This window comes from Hippocampus guttulatus, chromosome 3 (genome assembly GCF_054856545.1).
Source record: "Hippocampus guttulatus isolate MCC_2025c chromosome 3, RoL_Hgut_1.0, whole genome shotgun sequence".
In the NCBI taxonomy this organism is placed as follows: domain Eukaryota; kingdom Metazoa; phylum Chordata; class Actinopteri; order Syngnathiformes; family Syngnathidae; genus Hippocampus; species Hippocampus guttulatus.
The window spans coordinates 25515238-25537473 of NC_141263.1; the positions used below are offsets into that span (position 1 = coordinate 25515238).

Sequence of the window (22236 nt, forward strand, 5' to 3'; positions counted from 1 at the left end):
TCCCCGCTTCGTGTTAGGGTGCACACACGCATCTGTTGAAAGGAGCAAAACATTCCTCCAAACGTCTGACGCAAATAGGATAACGTCTACCTTGAGCGCATAAAAGATTTGGCGGCCTGGTGGTCCACTGGTTCGTGCGTCTGCCTCACAGTGCAGAGGAACATGTTCTCCCCGTGCCTGCGTGGGTTTTCTCTGGGTACTCCAGTTTCCAAAAACATGCGCGGCAGGTTAATGGAGCACTCGAAATTGTCCGTAGGTGTGAGTGTGAGCGCAGATGATCATTTGTCTATGTGTGCTCTGCGATTGGCTGGCAACCAGTTCAGGGTGTTGATCTGCTGCCTGTTTTGAGTTGTATTCCCTTCCCCCGCCCATCTTCCCACCTGGGTTCGTCATTAGCTTCCCGTTTGCCCTTTCAAGTTGAGTGGTGAGGTGTCACCGACAATCATTTGATCCTTCAGCAGGAATGAAGAGAAGCAATGGAATCAGGATAAAACCAAATCCTAAATCTGGTAGAAACGGGGGCTGTTTTTACGCACGCAATGTCTCTTTGTAGAAATTGTGATTGTCAAGATTTTTTTTTCTTTTTAATCAAAGAAAAGTATTTATTATTTGAAAACTAAATGTGACAAGGTTAAATTCTTACTCGCACATGCTGGATAAACAGGTCACATATGCGGCCATTTTGGTTGTCGTCTCGAGTTCTTTCTTACTGTATTTTTATCATGATTCAAATTTAAATGTACACGATATATTTTGCAATAATATAGCAAAGGTACAACCTGTTTGGTTTCCGTTACCATTGGCGTCAGTCACTCAATGCTTTGTTTTCAAATTTAAATTAAAGTTGAGTGTCTTTTTGTTTTTAAGTTAATAGCACACTCATTTTTCATGCCGCAACTCAAAGATGAAGTTTTCCGATTTTCCTGAGAGATGATGACACCATTGCCATTTGTGAACTGACCCAGAAGAGATATTGCCGTGACATTTGCAGTGCTGCTCTGAAGTTTGGTTCATTTACTTTTTATCGGAATCCAGAGTAGCTGCGGGGCCACCCAGGTTGCAATCCAGATTATTATTTTTGCTGATAAAGATAATTGCTCATTAAGACACAAAGAAATACGAGTTACCGCAAGTAATTAAAAACAACAGCACAGCTACAAATAAATAATAAAAAGAGAGAGAGAGCTGTAGCCACCCATTATGCATTATCTCTTTAGTGTACAGACTAAAATGGATTACAGAGAGGCGGCTTGGAGACCTCAGTAAAATACTTGCGGCCCCTTTGTCCCTTTGCATCTGCAGTAGCGAAAAGCTTCAATGGTATTTTCGCACAACGCGATGTGCCTGAGGATTATTTTACTGTTGAAGGCCACGTTCTTCTTATGCATACCAAGACAAGAAATGGCCCGTATGAAACATATTTTGCTGCTCATAGGGGCGACTCATTTTGCACCTGTTTCTACCAGCCCAAAATGTCGCTCTACCACCGCAGCCTTGTTTGCGACATGGTGACCATCGATCAACTATTCCAGTGCTCCAATCATCCCGACCATTCATAAGGAGCTTGGCATTCATGACTGAATAAAAACGTTTGAACATTTGTCTTTGTGTGTTTCTCAGTCTTTCTCTTTGTCAGATTGGTCAGGAGTGGCTGAAATTCACCTTTGAAAGACCCCGCATCATTCTTGGGTCTCCAGCAACATTCAAAAACCTGCTAAATGCTCATCATGGACATTTGAAGAGCTGCTCTCTTAATAATAATAATAATAAAAGCATATGCCTGGCAGACATTTTCCTGAATACACATTCACTGGAACAAAATTGTTCTCTCTCTGAGTCAATGGTAGAAATGGCTTCATTCCTTTCGCAAAGAATTGAACAATTACGTTTTTCATCAGGCAAAAAGATAAAGAAAAAAATCTTTGACGAGCTTAATAATGTGGAAAATCCTGTTGAAGTCATTTTATTTTAATTAAGATTAGCTGGGAAATTAATTAGCAACATTGCCGGTGATTTAAATTGACAACCCAAATGTTCATGTACTTATGCGGAATAATTTGAACTGCAGTGTATAATAGCAATAGAGTCAAAACAGAGACATTATTTATATATATATATATATATATATTTTTTTTTTTTTTTGCAAGGATAATTTAAAATTAAACCAGGAATTGAAAAGCAGCTGATTTGGTGTTTGTGTGTGTAAAAAACATTTTAAAATTGAAATATTATGACTAAACAGTAGTATGAGTGCTTTTTATGAGTGCGTATGCATGCATCAACTATTGAGGGAAATGTATTATTTTTTGTTCCTAAGTGGGCTGGAGATAAGCAGGGTACCTGTTCCCCCTTTCACACTGCGCTGGCGTCAAAGCCGGTTCAGTGGTGGTGCTGTTGCCAGTGTTCAGTTTGTGCAGCTCAGTTCAGCCTCCCGCTGGCAGAGAGCCGACAAAAAGCGGGCCCGACAAAACGTCCATATATCTGCATGCCTTTCTGTCGTTTAAGCAACATGTTTGTCGAGTTCGCTGGCCTCTTATTGCAAAATGGCAGTTGTGAACCGCAGTCGCCGCCCCCAGCCTGACTCACAGTTTAAATGCAGTATTTTTCTAAAATGCTGTCGGCACCATCTGGGTGAGTCTGTGATTTCCTCTGTGGTGCTATTTGACATTGACACGGCATGCCGCGGAGATTTTCGACATCTATTCTGTGTCGGGGGAACAAACCGACATGCCGATCCGCATTATGATTGCAAATCAATAACTTTGGCCGCATTGTACGGTGGTCCTCCCCATCGAAGAAAGATAAAAACTCTCACAGCGTATATTCATGTGATTCCAACATTGAAATACGATAAATAAAACATGGCCAAGCAACTATTTTTTTTAACGGTGATTCACGCCATTTATCTGTGGCGTTTATCCTCAGGGAAGACAAGTTCTGTTGTTTTCATATAGAATTTTTCCGCGGTGCCTATTTGTCAGGTTCAGGGTTAAAATCGCAAGTGTTTCAGTATGGCCTTGAGATCGGGCCACAATCAGATATGCGGGGGATAAAAACGATACGTTTTGTACCCAAGGACAGCAGTGATGAATGATGTCATGCCGATAAGGTGAGACACAAAACAGGCGAGCTGCAACTTTGTCTTCCGCACCATGTAGGCAATCATGTTCATGAAAAGTACAAGCTAAAAGCCACATGCAAATAGCGAGTTGTGTTTCGTTCCCGATTATCGGTGCTCAGCGGGAGAGTATTAGCATTTTTTTTTTCCGTTTTGTTCATCAAAAGGTCGGATCACACATTGAGATAAAGACCTTTTAGTGGAGGCTTGGCTCGGCCGCCTATCCGAAATGGGCTTTCATTAAGCGCAGTGGCGCAATAATCTTGAGACGAGAGATGAAGCGATGGGGCGACGAGATAAAGACATGCGGGGATTTCTGCAAAGCTTCTGCCGTTAGTCTGGAGGCCCACCGTCCAACCAGTCAGTCAGAGAGAGAGAAAGTCAGTCTCAGTATAGCCAGAAATTTGGAGTGCAGTTTTCATCATACCATCATAGAAGAAAATTCAGCAACAGCCGGAACATTTCCTTCCCATCACACTCCAAATCAAGCAGGAACGAATCGAAATAAAACTAAATATTCTTCTGATCTTAATGGACTCGAGGATGCCATTTTCTTTGCTGCGACTTTGCTTTCGTATATGATCTCATCGTCGACTTCAATCTCCCACACAGTGACAAGGGGCGGCCCTGGCCACCCTGTTGCTCCGCCTCTGCCTCTCTCGTCTCTTTCCCTGCTCACTTTTCTCACAGTACCTTGGACAGTAATTGAAACTCTATAATGCCTTTCTAGAGCCATTTCCACAACACTGCAAAGTGTACACGCATTTGGTCTTTCACAATTTATGTATTCAAACAGCTAAAAGAGGATAGCGAGCTCAGAATACAACATGATTACATCCAGCATGCATAAATCATCACTTCGCCAGCGCGGCCCCAGCACAGCTCTTAACACACTGCGAATAATGGACTGTTTGCAGCCATTTTCGAACTGGGGATGCTGCATTTTTTTTGTTTTTTTTGTTTTTAGTTCTGATCTAGCTACGGTCTGTTTAACAGCGCCATCAAATCTTCAATTGTTCTCTCCAACCCTGAAGATGGGCGTACGCACGCGTGAGTAGCACAATACCGCCACCTACAGTAACGCCTCGACCACACAACAGGGAAGACATAGCTCTCTGTGCAATGAGGACATTGGAACCTCCAAAATCAAACCAAATCTGTCTGTCTGACTTTGAAGTCATCATATCGCGCAATTCCGAAAGTGATTGACACCGCCCTAAAATGTTTTAGAACTAACTACATATAGATGCCACAAGGTGGGAGCAAAGCACTACTTTCCTATTTGACAGAGATGTGGCATGAGGACAAACAATATGCGAATAGGTGAGTTTTACAGAGAGTAAAAATTGGATTCCCTCGCAAAAATGTATAAATAGCTAAATTCCTGAATTGTGAATAAGTAACGTTTAATTACGAGTGGAATTTTTTTTCAAATACTACTGGAGTTTTAAAATGAATATTTTTTGAATTTTTCCTTGAGTGTGATTCTTGCTTCTTTTGTCTGTAGCGTCGTCTCTCACACACACACACACACACAAAATCAATGAAAATGGCAGGAAGTGAAATACTACAAAAAACTATCTGCTTTCTGCAAAGTAAAATTGAAGTTGAACTTGGTGTTTTCACTGCACGGTTAGATTTGCCTTCGAAGTTTCTCACAGCACTTGTTGGTGCATCTCAACATTAGTTAACCAGGAAACCATAAGGCGAGCAGGTTGGTAGCAGTGTGCAAATGTGTACATGTAAATAAATACATAAATAAATAAGGGGGGAAAAAAAGGTAGGGCTGTGAATCCTGTTTCCTCAAGCATGGACGGCTCTGGCTCGTATTTGGCTAATTAGGTGCTGCATCCGCATTCATTCAGTCCAAGGTATTGGCACACTCACAAACGTGTACACATCCACACACACATGCATGCACACACAGTGTGCGTGTGTCTGTGTGTGTGTGTCCCTCTCTCTCTCTCTCTCTCCATCTCACCATCCAAGGCAACAGAATTTTGACTCAAGCAGCCAATGTTTGTGCCACCATCCTTCAACTAAAAAGCCCTCTTCATCATTGCCTTTCTATTTGATTTATTTAGTTTCCATTGTTATTGATGAGCACTTTGAACAGCCATTCTCCCATGAGAGAATCACCTTGAAAAAAAACACACGCACAGCACATACCGTCAGCTACATGTTTGGCTTTTGTGTATGACGCTCACACATTACACACTAACACACTATCACACACACCAAAAAAAAAAGACTTCTTTCACATCACACCTTTTTCCCCCCATTCGACTTCTTTTATAGCCTCTCACAATCCTCTTACGGCTGATGACAACGCGGGGAGTACAGATGGAGCCCAGAAAATCATCCGCAGCTCTCTTTTCAACGGAACGCTTCAAGCAAAGGTTTTCTTCTGACATGACACTTCACAGCAAAGAGGTCAAACCTTGTGACTAAGCTTCATCGCATCCGACCTGTCTGGCATCTCAAGCCACGCGTTGCAACAGCAACAGACTGTATTTATGATGGCCTTGTTTAACGCTGGATCTCATCGCAGGTTAGACAAAGGTTGGCTCGGAGTCCCCGTGACAGCGTGGAGACGAGACGGGCACCAAAGTGCAGCATTTGTTGCCCGAGGGGTACTTTGTGCCATCAATTGCGTGGAGGCCTTTTTTTTTTTTTTTTTTTTTTTTTCACTGCATGAAAATATTAATCAATGTATTGTCTCATGTCCGCTTTGCTACAGAAGGACTCTGATTGCACTTGCTGAAAGGTGTGTCATTTTAGAGAGCATGCTCAAGGATGTGTGAAGGAGGAAAAAAAGTGAGTGCACCTTTGCACGGGCGCGAAGCACACGACAAGATGTTCCAACTTCTACGGTCGTCTTACCTCGAAAAACGAAGGCTTTGCTGCTATTGTGAAGCCCGGCCACTTGGGTAATTCCATAGGTAGCGTTTGCCAAGTCAAGTTCATTGATTATATCAATTTGGTAGTCTTGATCCGTGCCGAAAGTCAAAACTGGCGGAGAGAGAGAGAGAGAAAGAAAAAGCACAGATTCAGTCAGGGCACGTTATCGCTGCTAAGCTTAAATTGCAGTTGCGTTTAAAGTGGTTTGGAAGACATTTCATTGATTTGATTCTTGCAATGAAAATGCACGTCATTGGTCTGCAGCCCACAACTGCGCTCCCTTTTGCAGCATCTGTATTGGGCGCACTGGTCGCGGTCGTACAGAGTTGTCCTTTTTTTTTTTTTTGGTAACCTCATGCAGTCTCTTAGTTTGCCAACGGCAAGTGATTCAAACAAACGCGATCACATGTTTTCAACTGATCACTTCCGACCGACGAGTGGAGGGGGAAATTAAAAAAAAAAAAAACGACGCGAATTTTGCGCCGTTCACAAACAACGAGGTAATCTTCTTACCTGGTTTGGAAAAAAGCAAAAGGTATAACAAAGCCACGGAAATATCCATATCCATGTGTTGGAATTGCGCGATAGAGAGTCCCGAGTGCTGCGTCTCGCTGTATCCGCGAGCAGCTTTATTGGTCCGCGTGCGCGGCTCCCACTCCGACTAGACCGGCGAGAACTGAGGAACGGTCCACCACACACGAGCAAGATACGAGCAGGGGATGCTGCAAAGCACAAAAAGCATCGCTCTTGTGTGTTGCGGCGCAGACACGCAGTCACTCCTTCCTCGCACTAACGGGAGAAGATTCCCGACGTTGATCCCTTTGGTGAATTGCAGCTGACCTCGAGGAGGGGAAACGTGGAGAATGAAATAATAATTTAGCGAACTCCACACCCACCACCACCCCACCCCGCCCCGCCCCGCCGCCACACGTTCCAGTTTTAAAGGTTAATGATAAGAAAAAAATGATTTTTGAAAAAATGACAGTAGCGAGTTGAAGAGAGAGAGATTTAGATTTGGAGTGGTAATCACACCATATCGGTTATGGGTCACCAACGTGGTGCCCGCGGGCGCCAGTTAGTCCCCATTAGGGGCCCCACTGTTCTAAAAATAGCTCGCCTGTGACGGGACAATTGTGGTTTGTCAAGAATGTTGTAGTCGTAATCATTTGCGAATGCCGGTAGATATTCAGAGAAGTAAAATGTCGCATATTGATTTGTTTCTCAATGATCATGAGAAATAACATGGTCGCAGAAATATGTATCATTTTAAATGCTAATAACAACATTTACGAATAACTAGGGCCCAATTGAGATTGATTTTTTTTTTCAGCCTGTGGCAATTCAAAATTCGGGTCACCATTTATCAGGTGATTAATTAGAAATGATATGTAATGAATAAAATCATCCATTTGCTCCCGTAATCCTTACGACAGTAAAGATGTGAACTGCAGGAGGATATTTGGCTGTTTTAAAGTGTTGTCCTTTGGTGTTTGTTTAACTTTGCAGGAAAAAAATGGCCAAAATTGGAGAAAAAGATTTTGCAATTTCTTTTGGGGCGGGCAGAACATCATTATCTGGCTTATTTTTGGCAGGTTTTGGACTATTTTAAAATAACGAATATCGACCGGTTCAAATCATTAAGAATATTGGTATTGGTAATTGGAGTACATTTGTTATTTCAGAAGTGTGGATCAAACTGGCGGCTCCTGTGTGGAGTTTTCATGTTTTCCCCGTGCCTGCGTGGGTTTTCTCCAGGTACTCTGGTTCCTTCCCGCAATCCAAAAACATGCATGGCAGGTTAATGGAACACCGTTTGTGTGATTGTGAGCACAAATGATTGTTTGTCTCTGTGTGCCCTGCGACTGGCTGGCAACCGGTTCAGGGTTTCCCCCGCCTCCTGCCCGAAGACAGCTGGGATAGGCTCCAGCATGCCCGCGACAACTGTGAGGATAAGTGGATCAGAAAATGGATGGATGGATGGATCAAACTGGTAGCCCTTCACATTAATCAGTACCCAAAAAGCCGCTCTCAGCCTCAACAAGTTGGGTGGCCTTGGTCTACAATTTAGTTTGATCCCTTACCTCAGAATATGTTCACCATTTTAAAAAAAAAACGACGTGCTTTCCAAAAATTCAGCGTCACATCCAATTCCGCCCCATGCTGTCATGCATCTGCCAAAAGGAACAGTTGGCACGATAACCTCTTGTCCACGAAGACATTTTCATCATCTCAAGTTAGAAAACACCAATTGGTTCTCCGGTATCCTTTCCTCAGGGGCTCCTCCACATTGAGAGCCATTCATCACACGTTTCCCCCTGCCAGCCTCTTATTTGTGAACATTGTCGGGTTGTCTGGGTTACCTGTCTCAAACCCAGCTGGCAAGAGAAAGGCCAACACTGTCTGCTTTGTGTTTACGGCGGTCACACAAAGTGATTGGCCTGCTCCACCTGTGAAAGTATGTTCCACATCAGAGATGGTAACATCTGCTTGGGGGATGCTGTCAAAGCCTAAGAAATAAACAGTGCGGTGGTATCACTTCTTATGAAATTAATTGGTTGTGGAAGAAATTTCTTAACTAGAAGATGTTGTAAGTAGAGACGCGTGTTCCAAGCTCCCCCAAAATTCAGACATAAATGTTTCCTCAAGCATAAAAATGCATCAAAATATGTAACAAATACATGTTACAATTCGACTATTGCACAATAAATGAGAGTTGTGCAGAATTTAAAACAACTAAGAAGAGGGTAAAGAATAAACATGATGCTCATTTAACTTTTAACTGCGTCCTTGTCGTTTTTTTGCCCTCTTTAGTTCATGTTCTCTCTCTCAGAAGTGGGTTTTGCCCGGCGTTTTGTAAAGAACTCATCCAAGGACGTTCGGTTTGGTCGGCTTTTAACAATCCTTCGAAAATTTCCAAGGCAAACATCAGCATAGCGATTGATCGCCCGACTGGTGAACACTTTTTTCTGGGTTACTCACATTTACGTAAAACTATCCGAACACCTCCTGGGCGAATGACGAGGACGCTGCATCGACACTTGTCTATCTCTCTACACACATACGGTATGCGGGTATGGGTAGAATATTAGAAGTAACAGTTTGGGGAACAGTGAGGATGCAAGGGATGAATGGCAAACTTTGATTCGTTTTTTTTCCCATTCATTGCCATCAGACTTTTAAGAAGTAAAAGGATCCTTTCAAATTTCCTAATGAAACTAATTTTTTCTTGCGTCAACAATCACTTTTAAACACTATAATCGCATGTTTGTTGACAAAGACTCCCACTTTTTTTTTTTTTAACGCCAGTAAAAGAGCATCTTAATGACGATGGGTTTTAAACAATAGTTGAACTTAACAAGCGCGTCTTACTTAATTAAGGGAGAAACAATGAAAACAACAAGCCGGTGTAACTTCAAAGGTAAAGCATTTTAAATGTAATATTCCAAATGAGCTATCGCAGACAAGTTGTTCACAAGTGTAAATAAGCTCGTGCTGATTTCCCAGAGCCTTGGGAAAAGCACGTCATTGTTTGACTGTCACAACCTGTCTGCGGCCTGTCACAACTATTTAGCTCACATCAGAGAAATACGGAACGTCACATTGATCTTGAAGTATATTATGTGCAATTGTGTCAATGCCGAGGAGCATTCTTCATGACTCTGGGGAGGAATGCATATGCGTTGACAGATTCAGAGGCGGGAAGAATCTTTTTGGGGTTTTTTGTGTGTTTGAACAGAGAACACCAAAAATCAAAAACTCCTTTTCAGTCAATTGGGTCGTATATGATGCGAGTACCCTCGCTGAAGTGACCACACACTCGGGAAGAGCAAAAATATAGTGGTAAGACTTTCGACATGATTAACTTTACAAGGTACTCCCATTTTAAAGACGATAAATGATGGCAGCACTCAGGCCCGAAAATTCAGATTCCTCAAAGCGGTGTCACAATGATGTGGTCAATGCCTTTCGCCGGCGCTTGTAGTTTATTGATTTTTATACACTGGTAGTCACCGCGGCTTTTTTTCCGGAATCATGAATTATACTACATTATAAAATGTTTTTTCACGTCATTGTCACTTGTTCAAAGCAACTTTTGGGGGGGGATGGGGGGGGGGTATGTCTATCAGTGTTGAGACTGAAAAGAGTGGAGCCTGATTTCAAAGCCAAGGAAGCAACCGAGAAGTAGCTGTAAAGTTTAGGCAGGGATTAAATTTAGATTTTATATGCACATGTGTAAATGGTTTTAAAAAATCCTTTCTTTATATATCTCGTTTAATCTTGAAATGCATATTTTTCAATACCAATTACTTGTTCAAGTTTTGTGCCTTTGTACAATCAGTGGGATCAGTTGCAATGTGTGTACAGTATGTGAATGATAAAACTAAATTGCACCTTTGTCTAAGGAAATCTAAGGTGCTTGATGAAATGTTTTGTAAAAGATATGCTCATTAAATTTCAACATTTTCTTCATGTTCTTTTGCTTCGCTACACCAAAACAAAGGAAAGACATGATATTGTGGTTATTTCTTAAAGAGTATGGTATAATTGTAATGGTCTGGCCCACTTGACATCTCGCGAGGGCGTATGCGGCCCACAATGTGAAATGACTTTGACACCCCTGATCTAGAGGATGAGACATCTGGGCCACCTCAAGTTGGCCATTTTAACAAGCGTTGAAAGAAAAAGCGTCACATTTATAATGTCAGCCACAACTGACGTCTGACTGAATGTCAGTAGACGAGGGAACAGGATGCCGTTTATTGTCCCTTGCTTTTGAAGCACAATTGGAAATGCTGCAATGGAAAAAGGTTTTGTGATGGAGCTACCCCCCCCCCCCCCCCGAAAAAAGAAAATTGTCAGCACAAGGCTATTACAGAGTCAAAGAAATTGTTCTTGGGGCCGGGTCACGATGAACATGAATTGTACCTGCAAGATGAGGTTTCAAAAAAGTGAAAAACTTCTCAAAAGCTTGGCCCATTTTCACTCGTTTTTTTTTTTTTCTTGAAAGCAGAAGGAAAAAACGATGGGCGCAACTGGAAAATTTAGTTACTCTTGAGGGGCTTCCTTTTTAAAACGCAATCATCATCATAAGAGTCATTGGATGACAGTTTGGCATATTTGACTGCCAAGTTCCCCCGTTTTTGTTTCATGTGTACTTTTGTGTGTGAATCAGTCAACATGCAGCTCATTCTCTGAGAATAATAACGGAGCGGGCGGGAGAATGAAAGCTCGCTGGCACGTCGAGTGGCCTTTACGAGCTGCGGAACACTTTGAATTGATGAAGGCGTCGTATCGTCTGATGTGCATTCATCATCTGACATCGCAACGTTTGCCTTGATCAGAAATAAGACTTGGAAATGGTTACTCCTTTTAAAGGGGGGGGGGAAAAACAGGACTTTTCATTGTCGGGTGTGAGATGCATAATGCATAGAATTTTGACAATATACAGCATCATTTAATTTTCAGGAACCGTATGACCAAAGGGAGTCGTACGTGTTACGATAGTCAATTGCACATTGATGTTGTGCTCTGGAAATAACCTTTCAAGCGGAGTTGCTACAGTAAATACAATTTTACAGACACTCAAATTGAACCCGTCGGCTTATCATGCTTTTTTTTTTCTTTTTTTTTTTAAACAAAATCAGAAACAAATCACGAGATTCCAAATGAGTCAGCGGTCGGTTGTAAATGCTATTCAGACACGGGAGAGGAACTCCTAATTGAATTCCTCTTGTGCAGAATTGAAAATCTCTCATCATTTGATTGCAAAGAAGTGCAGTTGCAGGAAGTTCTGCTCCCAAACAAATGTTGCCATTCTTGGGTCACGCCTTGTCATTCCGTGCCGCTTTGTGATCATTGGGTGTCAGAATGAGCTATTTTTTCCTTCATGGGGGTTGCGGGTGTGTTGGAGCTTTTCCCCAGCTGTCTTCGGGCAGTAGGCGAGGGACACCCTGAACCGGTTGCCAGCCAATCGCACGGCACACATAGATGAACGACCATCCGCGCTCACAATCACACCTTGGGACAATGTCGAGTGTTCAATCAGCCTGCCGTGCATGTTTTGGAATGTGGGAGGAAACCGGAGTACCCGGAGAAAACCCACGCAGGCACGGGGAGAACATGCAAACTTCAGGCACGAAGGCAGGAGCCAGAATCAAGCCCTGCGCCTCTGCACTGTCAGACCGACGTGATAACCAGTCGACTACCGTGCCACCCGGACAACTAACCGATCAAATTGTGATTTTGTTCAATCTTAATCGCTAAACAACACTGAATAAACACAAATTATTGGTTAGTAAAAAAGGTAATCAAGAAAAAATGGTTTTGTCACACGGTTTACTGCAGAATAAAATTTGAGCCGGTTGTTCGATGAATCGATGGAATTATTGATGTGACAATAGATTGCAACAACATTCGAGAGTGACAGCTGTATTTTTCATGCATTCTAATTTGCAAAACGAGCAAGACATCGCGCTTTTGGTCAAAGTCAAACACGAATGGCATTTTCAGGTTGAAACCTCGTGACCTGAGATGGCACCGTGTGAAGCAAGACCACGGTTTTGTTTCCGGGAGCGAGAATGAGATGAATTGCCTTTTCGCCATTCTCACCATGACAACTTCCTTGGCAATTAGCGCCGACTTTGGAATTGAAAGAACAACAACTGTGCAAAAAAAAAAAAAAACGGGGAGCAGTGATTACGACTTCAGAAAAAGCTATTATTATTCTCGCTTACATGATTCAAACCTTATCTGGGAAATATGCGGGGTGGGTGAACTTCCTCTAATTGCTTTTCTGCAGCGGGGGTTGCCTTTGCTGACCTGTGTACCGCAACTCTCTCACCACAGCAGTCACAGCTTGACAGCTGATTTGCGATAACAAATGGATATAAGCCACTGGCGGGCCCTGAGCTGCTCATTCATTTCGACGTGACAGACCTGCTTATTTTTGGTTCTGCGCTCTCAATTACAAAAACAATAAAACAGGACCAGTCCAACAGTAATAAGGGGAGTTTGTTTCGCTATTATTGTGCTTTTTTTTTTCATCTTTGATGATATTCTTCTCACTGGTTAGCTCCGCCCACCGCATCGCAAGTCACGGAACTTCATGGAAGGAAAATCGGGAGTACCTGCAGAAAACCTCAAGGACACGTGCAAAAACACAACATTGTTTTCAATGTTGTGTTTTGCATGTGTCCTTACTTTCGAACCGAACCTGCTAGCCACCACGGCGCCACCGAACCTGCTAGCCACCACGGCGCCACCGCTACCTGAAACAAACACCAGCGTTGAGCTCGTTTGCTCTTCGGCGGGGGCCGCCTGATGGATGCCCACCTGCCAAAGCGGACGACAAACTGGCGATTGCAAATATAGACGTGATCGTAACTTGCCGGAACAGTCTTTTTCACAGAACGGGAAGTGTTTCTTCCAGATGACTTTGGCTTTGTCTGGGCCCATTTTAACGGAAAAAAACAGCCGGAGTCCGAAAGGCATTAAAAGTATTTCACGACCTGAAGTTTGGGAGAGAGAAAAAAAAGTTGGCTACCCAAATGATTGATGTCATTGGGTTTCATCTGGGATTGGACCAAATAGCATACCGGAAGATCAAGGTGACACCACCCCGTTCTTCTCGTGCTTGTTTCCCCTTCAAAGATGTATGATGACTCAGCTCTATAAAAGCCCGGATATAATCATAAACCAGAAACCACAAATCTCAGAAGATACGAGATACTTCTACAGTATATTCACTCCTCAATGACAGCCCATGAAAGCAGCGACTGGCCAAGCCATTGCAGTGGGCCTTATGAGAGGAGGATGCCCTCCATTTTTATAGCTAGTCCTAATATACACTCTTAGCTAAAAAGTCATATGTCATTTCCGTCCTTTCTCTTTCAGTCGCCTTGAGGGATCATATCGAGGCATACTCAAGTCAGAGAAGGCCCGCAGAGCAGTCCCATCGACTTGAGTCTGTTACTTCATGAAATGTACACACTGTCTTTTGAGACTGCATTGACTGGTCAATGGTGACCGTATTTTCCGCATTGTAAGGGCGTACTTAAAAGCATTCAATTTTCTCAAAAGCCGACAGTCTGCCTTATAATCAGATGAGCCTTCTATATGGATCAATATTCTGATCTCTTGGACGTCGTATTTGAAATGTTCTGGATAGCGCTTTGTTACAGCTGCGGTGGTTGTGAAGGCTCTATATACATAAAAGCTTCTCTTGGATTGTTTTGTATTACCTTTAAATTAGCGTAGCTCCATCTAGTGGATGCATAATGCAACCGCAGCCACTATTGTAGCTTCTATTCTGTGCGCCATATAATGCGGTGTGTTCTTTATACGAAAAAAGTTTTAAAATAGGCCATTTAGTGAAGGTGCTCCTTATACTCCGAAGCGCCTTATAGTGCGGAAAATACGGTAACTTACAATGCGGTCATTCAAGAACATCGTCATTGAAATGTAGAACAATACAAATAGCTTTGATCAATTGAAAATTATGTATGATTACACACACACACACAAGACTCACCAAAATTGCACTGAAGCAAATATTTAGTTTTCCATGACTGTATAAACCTTCCATGTCGTAGCTGCAGCACGCACAGAGCGGCATGCAAAAATAGACAGAGGAAAAGATTTTGTGAGGACTCAATTGCGATCAAGTGTTTGTGACTTGACTGCTGACGTGTCAACGCCAAAGTAGAACCTACTGGGTCAGCTCGAACTCTGAAGAGATCCACTTCTGTCATATGGGAAAAAAAAAAAAAAAATAGTTGTTGACCACGATCGACTAAAAGTCATCACTTAACACAGAGGGTATTGATTGCCATCAGCGCACCGAGGAGAGCATTTAATTGCACCAAAAATAATCCACGTGCTGTTTTGAGAGGAAGGTCAATCGATATCTCGGGATGTGTGTGTTTGCATTTCTTACGAGAGATGTGAGAAAGGTCAGATTGTGCTTGTTCATAAGCAGTCACTTTTTGTTTTCCTGCGCGGACAAATTAACCATGCCAACCAAATACAACAGTGCTCCAAAAGTTCGTTGATAGTTAGTCCTGGAGTTTTAATTTTTCATGCATTGTCAACACTGAACATCATATTCTAAAGCATAACAAGAAGAAACACAAATTTTGGATTGTGTTACCGAAAATGAATTGTACTGCACCAAAAAAAAAAAAAAAAAGTTGAACAAACTTGAATATTTACTTTACAAACGGATTTATCATTCACACGAGCCATTCAACTAATATTCACTTATATCCGCACTTTTCTAGAGAACGGCTTCACATTTGCATCACGTGAGGCAGACCGAGTTTGTGCACCTGTGAATGGGAGTTCCAGCCCGACAATTAAGAAATTTCTTCCAGAACACATTAATATCGTAAGAAGAGGTACCAGCGTATTTTGATATACAGTCAAACCTCGGTTTTCGAATGTCTCGGTACTCAACCAATTCGGTTTTCGACCAAAAATTTCGATTTTTTTTTTATGCCTCGAATGACGAACAAATTTCGGTTCTCGAACAAACTGAGCGCACTTGAATGAACCACTTGACTCCTCTCGCCTTCCTTACACGAGGAAGTGACGCTTCCTCGGGTAGATGAGGAAGTGACGCTCGTGTTGTTTTCCATTGTGAGCAGACATGTTCAAGTAGACATTTTTAAAAAGAGCGTGGTTTCGGTTTTCGAACAATTTCGGTTTTCGAACAGCCTTCAGGAATAGATTATGGACGAAAACCGAGGTTCGACTGTATATTGATGACAACTGATCGCTAAAAGAAGAATTTAATTTCATTCGTCCACAACACGTTTGTCAATTTCTCATTGGGCCAGTTGAGGTGGTCTTTGGCAAAATGCCTCCTCTTAAGCACATCTTTTTCTCTTTTTTTTTTTTTTAACACTTGGGACTGTGTGGAGGGGCTTCTTTGTTGATAGATTAGCTTCACACAAGACTCTTGTGATTGTCGGAATTCTCCCAGTTAAGTTCAGGCAGTCTTTGATCTCCCTGGAGCTGATCAGTGGTTGAGTTTTTGCCATTCTGGCTCTTGTTTCATCCATTCAAATGCCTGTTCTCTGTTTTCTTCCACGTCTCTCTGGTTTTGCTTTCCATTTTAAAGCATTGGACATCAATTTAGCCGAGCATCCGATTATTTTCTGTGCTTCCTGATGTTTTCCCTCATCCAATCAATGTTTTAATCAAAGCGTGCTGTTCTTCTGAACAATGGGAGGAGCGACCCATTTTTCTCACCTGATTCACATCTCTTTCTCACAGACCGAATGACCTCACTTATTGATCTCCACACTGCTATTTTTTTCTTTTTTTGTAACACGATTCATTCTTCAATTGCACAGACTCAAGAATATGCACGTCAAGAATGTTGGGTCCGCTAGTTTTCCGTGACTTGACCACCCCAAGTGGTAAATTGTTTGCCGCGCAAGAATAGAATCTGGAGCAAAAATAGTGATTGCTACGGTGAATCGTGTTGGACCGCTTATTATTTTGAACGCAATTGTATATTTCAACTATACTCGAGTCAATGGGCTGAAGGGCAGGGCTGCTTTCATCTGCCCCGGTTGAAGCTGACAATGCAGTGCGGTGATGATGATGACGCGCCCAGCAGAGAGCAGCCCGGACAATTTACAATGACAAAATTGGATCTTCTCTCCCGCCACTTTCTGAACTAATAAAGGCTTCTTCTGGAGAGCACATTGCTCCGACTAACCTTTCACTCTGCACTTCTCTTGATAGTATGCAAATAAGCCGACAGAAATGGTGGTGTGCTCGCAGGAGGTGTTTGCATAATTGTCTGCTTCCCTTTGGTGATTAAAAAACTAGCTTTGATATTTCTGGGGCTGTACTAAGAGGTTGTGCCTGGTAATTACGTCCTGCCTTGTAAACAAATTGCCCTGAAAGACCATCTCCTGCCAAGAGCTTTGTCGCGGAGGAGAGTTAAGTACACCGCGCTCTTTACGCAAAACAGATCCAGTTTTTGTAGCCTTTAAAAAAAATTTTAAAAACATATCACCTTGAGAATACAGATGAGAATTTATAAAGAAGTTTCAATACAATTCAAGCGTAGAATATTTCCCTTTCACGTACCACTTCACGAAACTTCCAGCGTGGCCAGCGGGGGGTGCGCCGTTGTGGGCATGAACACTTTATCCAAAGCGGCTCCTCTCATAAAATAAGCCAGAAAAACAGTCTCGCGTGGAGACATCTTTAAGGAAAAGGACGCAGCAATCAATGCACGACCGGAGCATTGTCGCTGCTCCGGGCAGTAAGCGGTGTGACCTTACAGAATGAGTTGGTGATAACGGCTGCCGACTTCAATATTTACCACTCACCCTTCTCTACCTCTAATCAATCATGTGCCAGCCCCAGCCACAAGTGCTGCGTGCAGGCCAACCAGTGGGATGATTCTCAAAATGTCATAACGGTGAGAATATTATGAAAAACTGGGGAGTGTTTATACAGATGTCTTCGTGTTGTTCTGTTATGTTTATCGGATTGGTAGGTTGGACCACCTGTAGAATGAGATGCCTCATCTCAAGAGGCAACTCCACAATAAAAGGTTCCAAAGTCCATTTACGAGGCACCAAATATCTCCATCAGCTGCTGCATATCCAACACGATAGAAATGTCAAAAATATGTCACTGACTTCTATTTCCTTCCTCAAATGCAGTCGGCGTTTACTCACGCCGTATGTACGGCAGATCCCCCTTATCAGCAGACGACTGGACAAGAAGGCATACATGCTAACCGACAGAAAAATGTACATTATAACATTTGACTGGTCAGTGTTTGGAATATGGGCTAGGTCACCCACATGCAGAGTTAAACCTGTGTTTCCATGGCATCCGCTGACAGAAGAGCAAAGTCCCACATGCCGCGCTTTGCGCTGAAGGAATATATCACGGCAGAGACATTTATTCGATACGAGATGCACTGGCATCCAAATGCAGATGTCAGCCGACGGCAGCCCATTTTCTGATGAAAGACAATTCTCAGCGCAGTGCTGGACGTGGCCAATAAGGTGGCAATGGGACACGGAAGCATTGTTTTGCAGACACCGAACCGTGTCTTTGCGTCGCCATACAAATCATTAAAAATAATAATAATAATTTAAACACCAAAATTACAATGATTGCTCTTCACACATTTTTCCAGTAGTAGCTTCTTAACAGGGACGTCTATATTGCTAAAAGCACTTCCGTTTAAATATATGTTAGTGCACCATAATTTCTAGAGAGAAGTTCTCTTACCACGCTAACAGTTTCGGCTGTTAACACTCAAGCCTTCAACTGAGCTGTCACTGCTTCATGGGTAAAAAATAATAATAATAATAAAATCTTGCTTTTTTCCACGAGAGGAATACCAAACACGACACTGGGTTTTTAATTACAACTCAACTCGTCCATTACTGTATTTGGTCAGGGGCATTACACACAAAAAGGCTCTATTTTTGGGTCCAGTGTGATTCTGGAGCGAGACGCGGTTTAAAAGTCTGAGCAGAGGTGGGCTAGACTAAGTTTTGGTAACTTCGCAGACATGTGCAAGCACGAACAGCTTGGTTGGTATATTCGGGGGTGAAAAAAGGCATTTTGCCCAATTGGAAGCTAGCTTGATTCACCGCCAACACTTTGCAAGGCAGATTTATCAAACGTTGCTAAGCCAGGAAGATGAAGGCAACCAACAGTGTACTTCCTGTTCGTGCTCTTATTTTGAAACCTACTCACACCACTTCCGGTGCACTACTTAGTGGACCGGCATCACCATTACGATGGCCACACAACAACAGAAATCGGAGGTGGCTTTCAGTTTCATGTTTGTCGACTTTTAAAATCTTTATTACATTCCAGATCGTCATTACGTCTCGAGATAGACATGATGCTGCTCATATTTATAAAAATATATATATATATCATATGTTTTATTATGTATGCTATTACCGTAATTCCTTTCAAAAACTTTTCAGGAATACATTTATATTCTCGAGTTTGATGTGAAAAAGTTTTTTTGTTTTGTTGAGGGAAAAAAAAAAAGAACTCTCCTTGAAATTGCAAACTACAGCAGTGTTGAGGAGTTAATGACCTCATTAGATTGTCTCTCTCCTAATGACTAGCGCGGGGAGATTTTGCACACAACTTTCGAGGGCTGCGTGCACACAGCGTGCGAGCCACACATATTCTCTGCGTCTCGCTTTCAAATACAAAAGTGTACCACCACGCATCCAAAACCCAGCCTGCATTTCTGGGACTCAGCTAAGTCCTTTAAATGTACTGTACTTTCAATGTGATCGCGTCATTAAGACGGCGTTCTATCTCCATCCAAAAAAAGTCATCCTTCATTCCCCTTTTTTTTTTTTTTTTTTTTGCAAAACAAATAGCATTGAAAAGAAAACCCTGCTGTCAAACGAGCCATTAGAAGAATCTCTCGCCAACAAGCAACGGAGATCTGATTGCGTCAGGTTGGATCTTGACAAGGAATTCAATTCAAATCTCAGTGGAAACGTCTCGGTTCAAGCCCGCCGTAGGATGATACATTGCAACGGCACGGCGGTGTTGTTGATCGAAGCTTCGAGGGCTTATCTGTCCATGCCGGCATGTCAGGTGTTCGGCACGCGGACCTTCTGCTACTTCCCATTCTGGGCTGCGGCGCTGGGAGCACACACGGGCCCGCCTGAGTGGGAGTTCTGGTCCCAGAGCAAATGGAAGAACACAATCCACTCTGCTTGTGCCAATACAAACACACAAAGATACTGATGTCTGAAATAGTTATTTGTACATTTCGGAGAAGAGCCGGAAAAAAAAAAAAGTGAAGAACTCGCAGTTGTTATCGCAATTAAACATTTGTCATCATGGAACAAAATGAGTCAGAGGCACTGAGTGCTCTCATCAAGCAGAAATAAAAAATGCACAGCGTGCATCGTGTATCTTGTGGGTAATCATGCAAATGAACGTTTTCAAGGGCAACGCCCGATTTAAATGTGGATAAAAGTAATAGCTTGTTTGCCTACATCATTACAATTGGGCATGAAAGTCGAAGATAATTGACGTGATGACGAAGACTGGGGAAAAAAAATGGCTGTGCCACAATAAGAACAACTTGCTTTTGTCGACAAGCTTTCTGCTCAGAGGGGAAAGACAAAAAATAGTCGCGAAAGATCACAATTGATTCGCGGCCTCAAAATTGATTGCCCGCTCTGAAACATTTTCAACAGTTATTATTGTTGAACCCCTCATTTGCGTGGACGGAACGCGAAACGATCATTTCAACATTCAAACGATTATTGACGGCTTGGCAGATTCTAAATCACCTTGACGGTTCGTGACATGTCACAAATAGCGCAGGCGAATTGCGTGTATATGTAATGTAGACACGTCCGTGTATATTAACACGACAAATCAGTTTCAGCAGAACCTTGATTGAAAGCAATAAAAGCAAAGAGGATAAACGTCCGCCAGTATCATTCCTGTATTAATCAGGTTGAACAAAACATTAGCAAAAAAACAAAAAAAGAGAAAAATAAACAAGGTCTTGATTTTTGATGACAGTATTGGGACGTAGCCAGTGCAGAGCTCTTTTTGGGCCAAGACTATCTCAGGGGGTCCGCAAAAGAAAAACTTGGAAACACATTATCATCAATCAAAATTCATTTTTATATTAGGCAAAATCTGCACGCGTGGACACACAGTGCCCCCCGGGCCCCCATCTAGCTACGCCACTGGATGTAGCGATGCCACTCCGGCATCACATTTCTATTTATAAGGTCTGGTTTGCCTTGATGGTTGCGTTTTCAAACTGGCACCCAAGTGCCCTTGACTGAAGTTGCCAAATGAAGTTGTTGCCTTAATCTGTACACGTTTATTTCTTCAATCATTTGGAACGGGGGGTGGCAGAAGTCACTTAACCCTTTCAGGGACAGCGGTTACTACAGTCGACAGCTTGCCATGTTATCAGGTTACAGGCTGCATGAAAGGGTAAAGATAGCAACAAAGTCACTCAGGTGGCGACACTGGGGCGGCCTCCTCAAAAGTTTTGAGTAACAATTTAAAAAAAAAAATTTGCATTTAGCTTGTGCTAATGCTAATCCTTTGTGGTCAACGCAACCCATATTAACATTATTCCGATTCGGTCAGATGAAAGCAACAAAATCAAAGCGAGGCTAAGAATAGACACCATCAGAGGCTCCTGGTGAGAGCTCCGCAGGCCTCCCTCTGTGAAATCTTGGAAACACAAATCATCAACTGAAAAAAGGTGATGAGCACAATTACTTTTTCAGGAACTCTTTCGAAGCTGAGAAAAATAAAAACAAAACGCAAAACCCGAGTACGCCAGCTGAATGAGCACAATAGCGCCCCCGACATGTGTGAGCTTTGGAAGGTAATCCCACTGAGCCTTTGTTTGACAGATGCGCCTCCGCAAGTTCCGAGAGGAACGGTGGTAACCGTACGCCGGCTGACAAAAGCAAACAATGGCTATGCAAACAATTCCGACGATGGAGGGAGATTATGAGCAATTTACGACTGAAAAATCCACATCACTTAGCACATTCTTCATCTCATCAACAAACATCAGACGTCTTCATTACGAGCTCTCCGATGAGTCCGGAAAAGGCCGAGCCCTTTCATAAAATGACGGTTTCAAATTCCCCTTCTTTGATTAGTCCATCAAGCTCAACCAATTTGTGTTATTTTAGTGGTTTCTACAATCATGTTTTTTTTTCCTCTCCTGTCATTGTTTGGGTAGCTTGTTGCTGATTCTGTGGGTTTTTTTTTTCGTGTGAGCCTCATCAGCCAGGATACCCACGACTTGCCGCAATCAACAGCTACAGACGAATATAATCACAATAAATTTTGACTGATTGAGGAGGGCAAAAAAGTGTCCCGGGCGACTGATGAAAATAATGGAGAAATTCATCACACGTGGCGGAATCCATGACGGAGTGGAACACGTTTTCATGAGATCTTTTCGGGGGCTGGGGGTGGGGGTGGGGGGGGGCGAAGCTTTTTGCTCAACAACCAACAACACAACAAAGTTTTTGACAGTTACGGATATCGACAAACTGTCGATTGCCGTCGCTTCCATTTTTGCCGCTTTGTGTAGAATGCAATGAAACCCAAATTGACACTGCATTCGCACCAAGAGGTGCTTAGAAGTGGTCGCGATGATTTACTGCGTCACCAACTTGTTTTCAAAGCTCATTTTGGCC

General features: G+C 42.7%; 1 protein-coding gene across 1 annotated transcript in view; it reads right to left on the reverse strand.

The window, feature by feature from the left end:
- LOC147207971 (protein kinase C-binding protein NELL1-like) overlaps positions 1–6848 on the reverse strand; it is a 126667-nt gene extending 119819 nt beyond the window's left edge. The window contains exons 1-2 of the mRNA XM_086107672.1: positions 6533–6848; positions 6002–6130 (exon numbers count right to left, since the gene is read on the reverse strand). Coding sequence (XP_085963798.1) covers positions 6002–6130; positions 6533–6587 — 184 coding nt within the window. The 5' untranslated portion in view covers positions 6588–6848. The remainder of the gene's footprint in view (positions 1–6001; positions 6131–6532) is intronic.
- Between the last annotated feature and the right edge of the window lie 15388 nt (positions 6849–22236).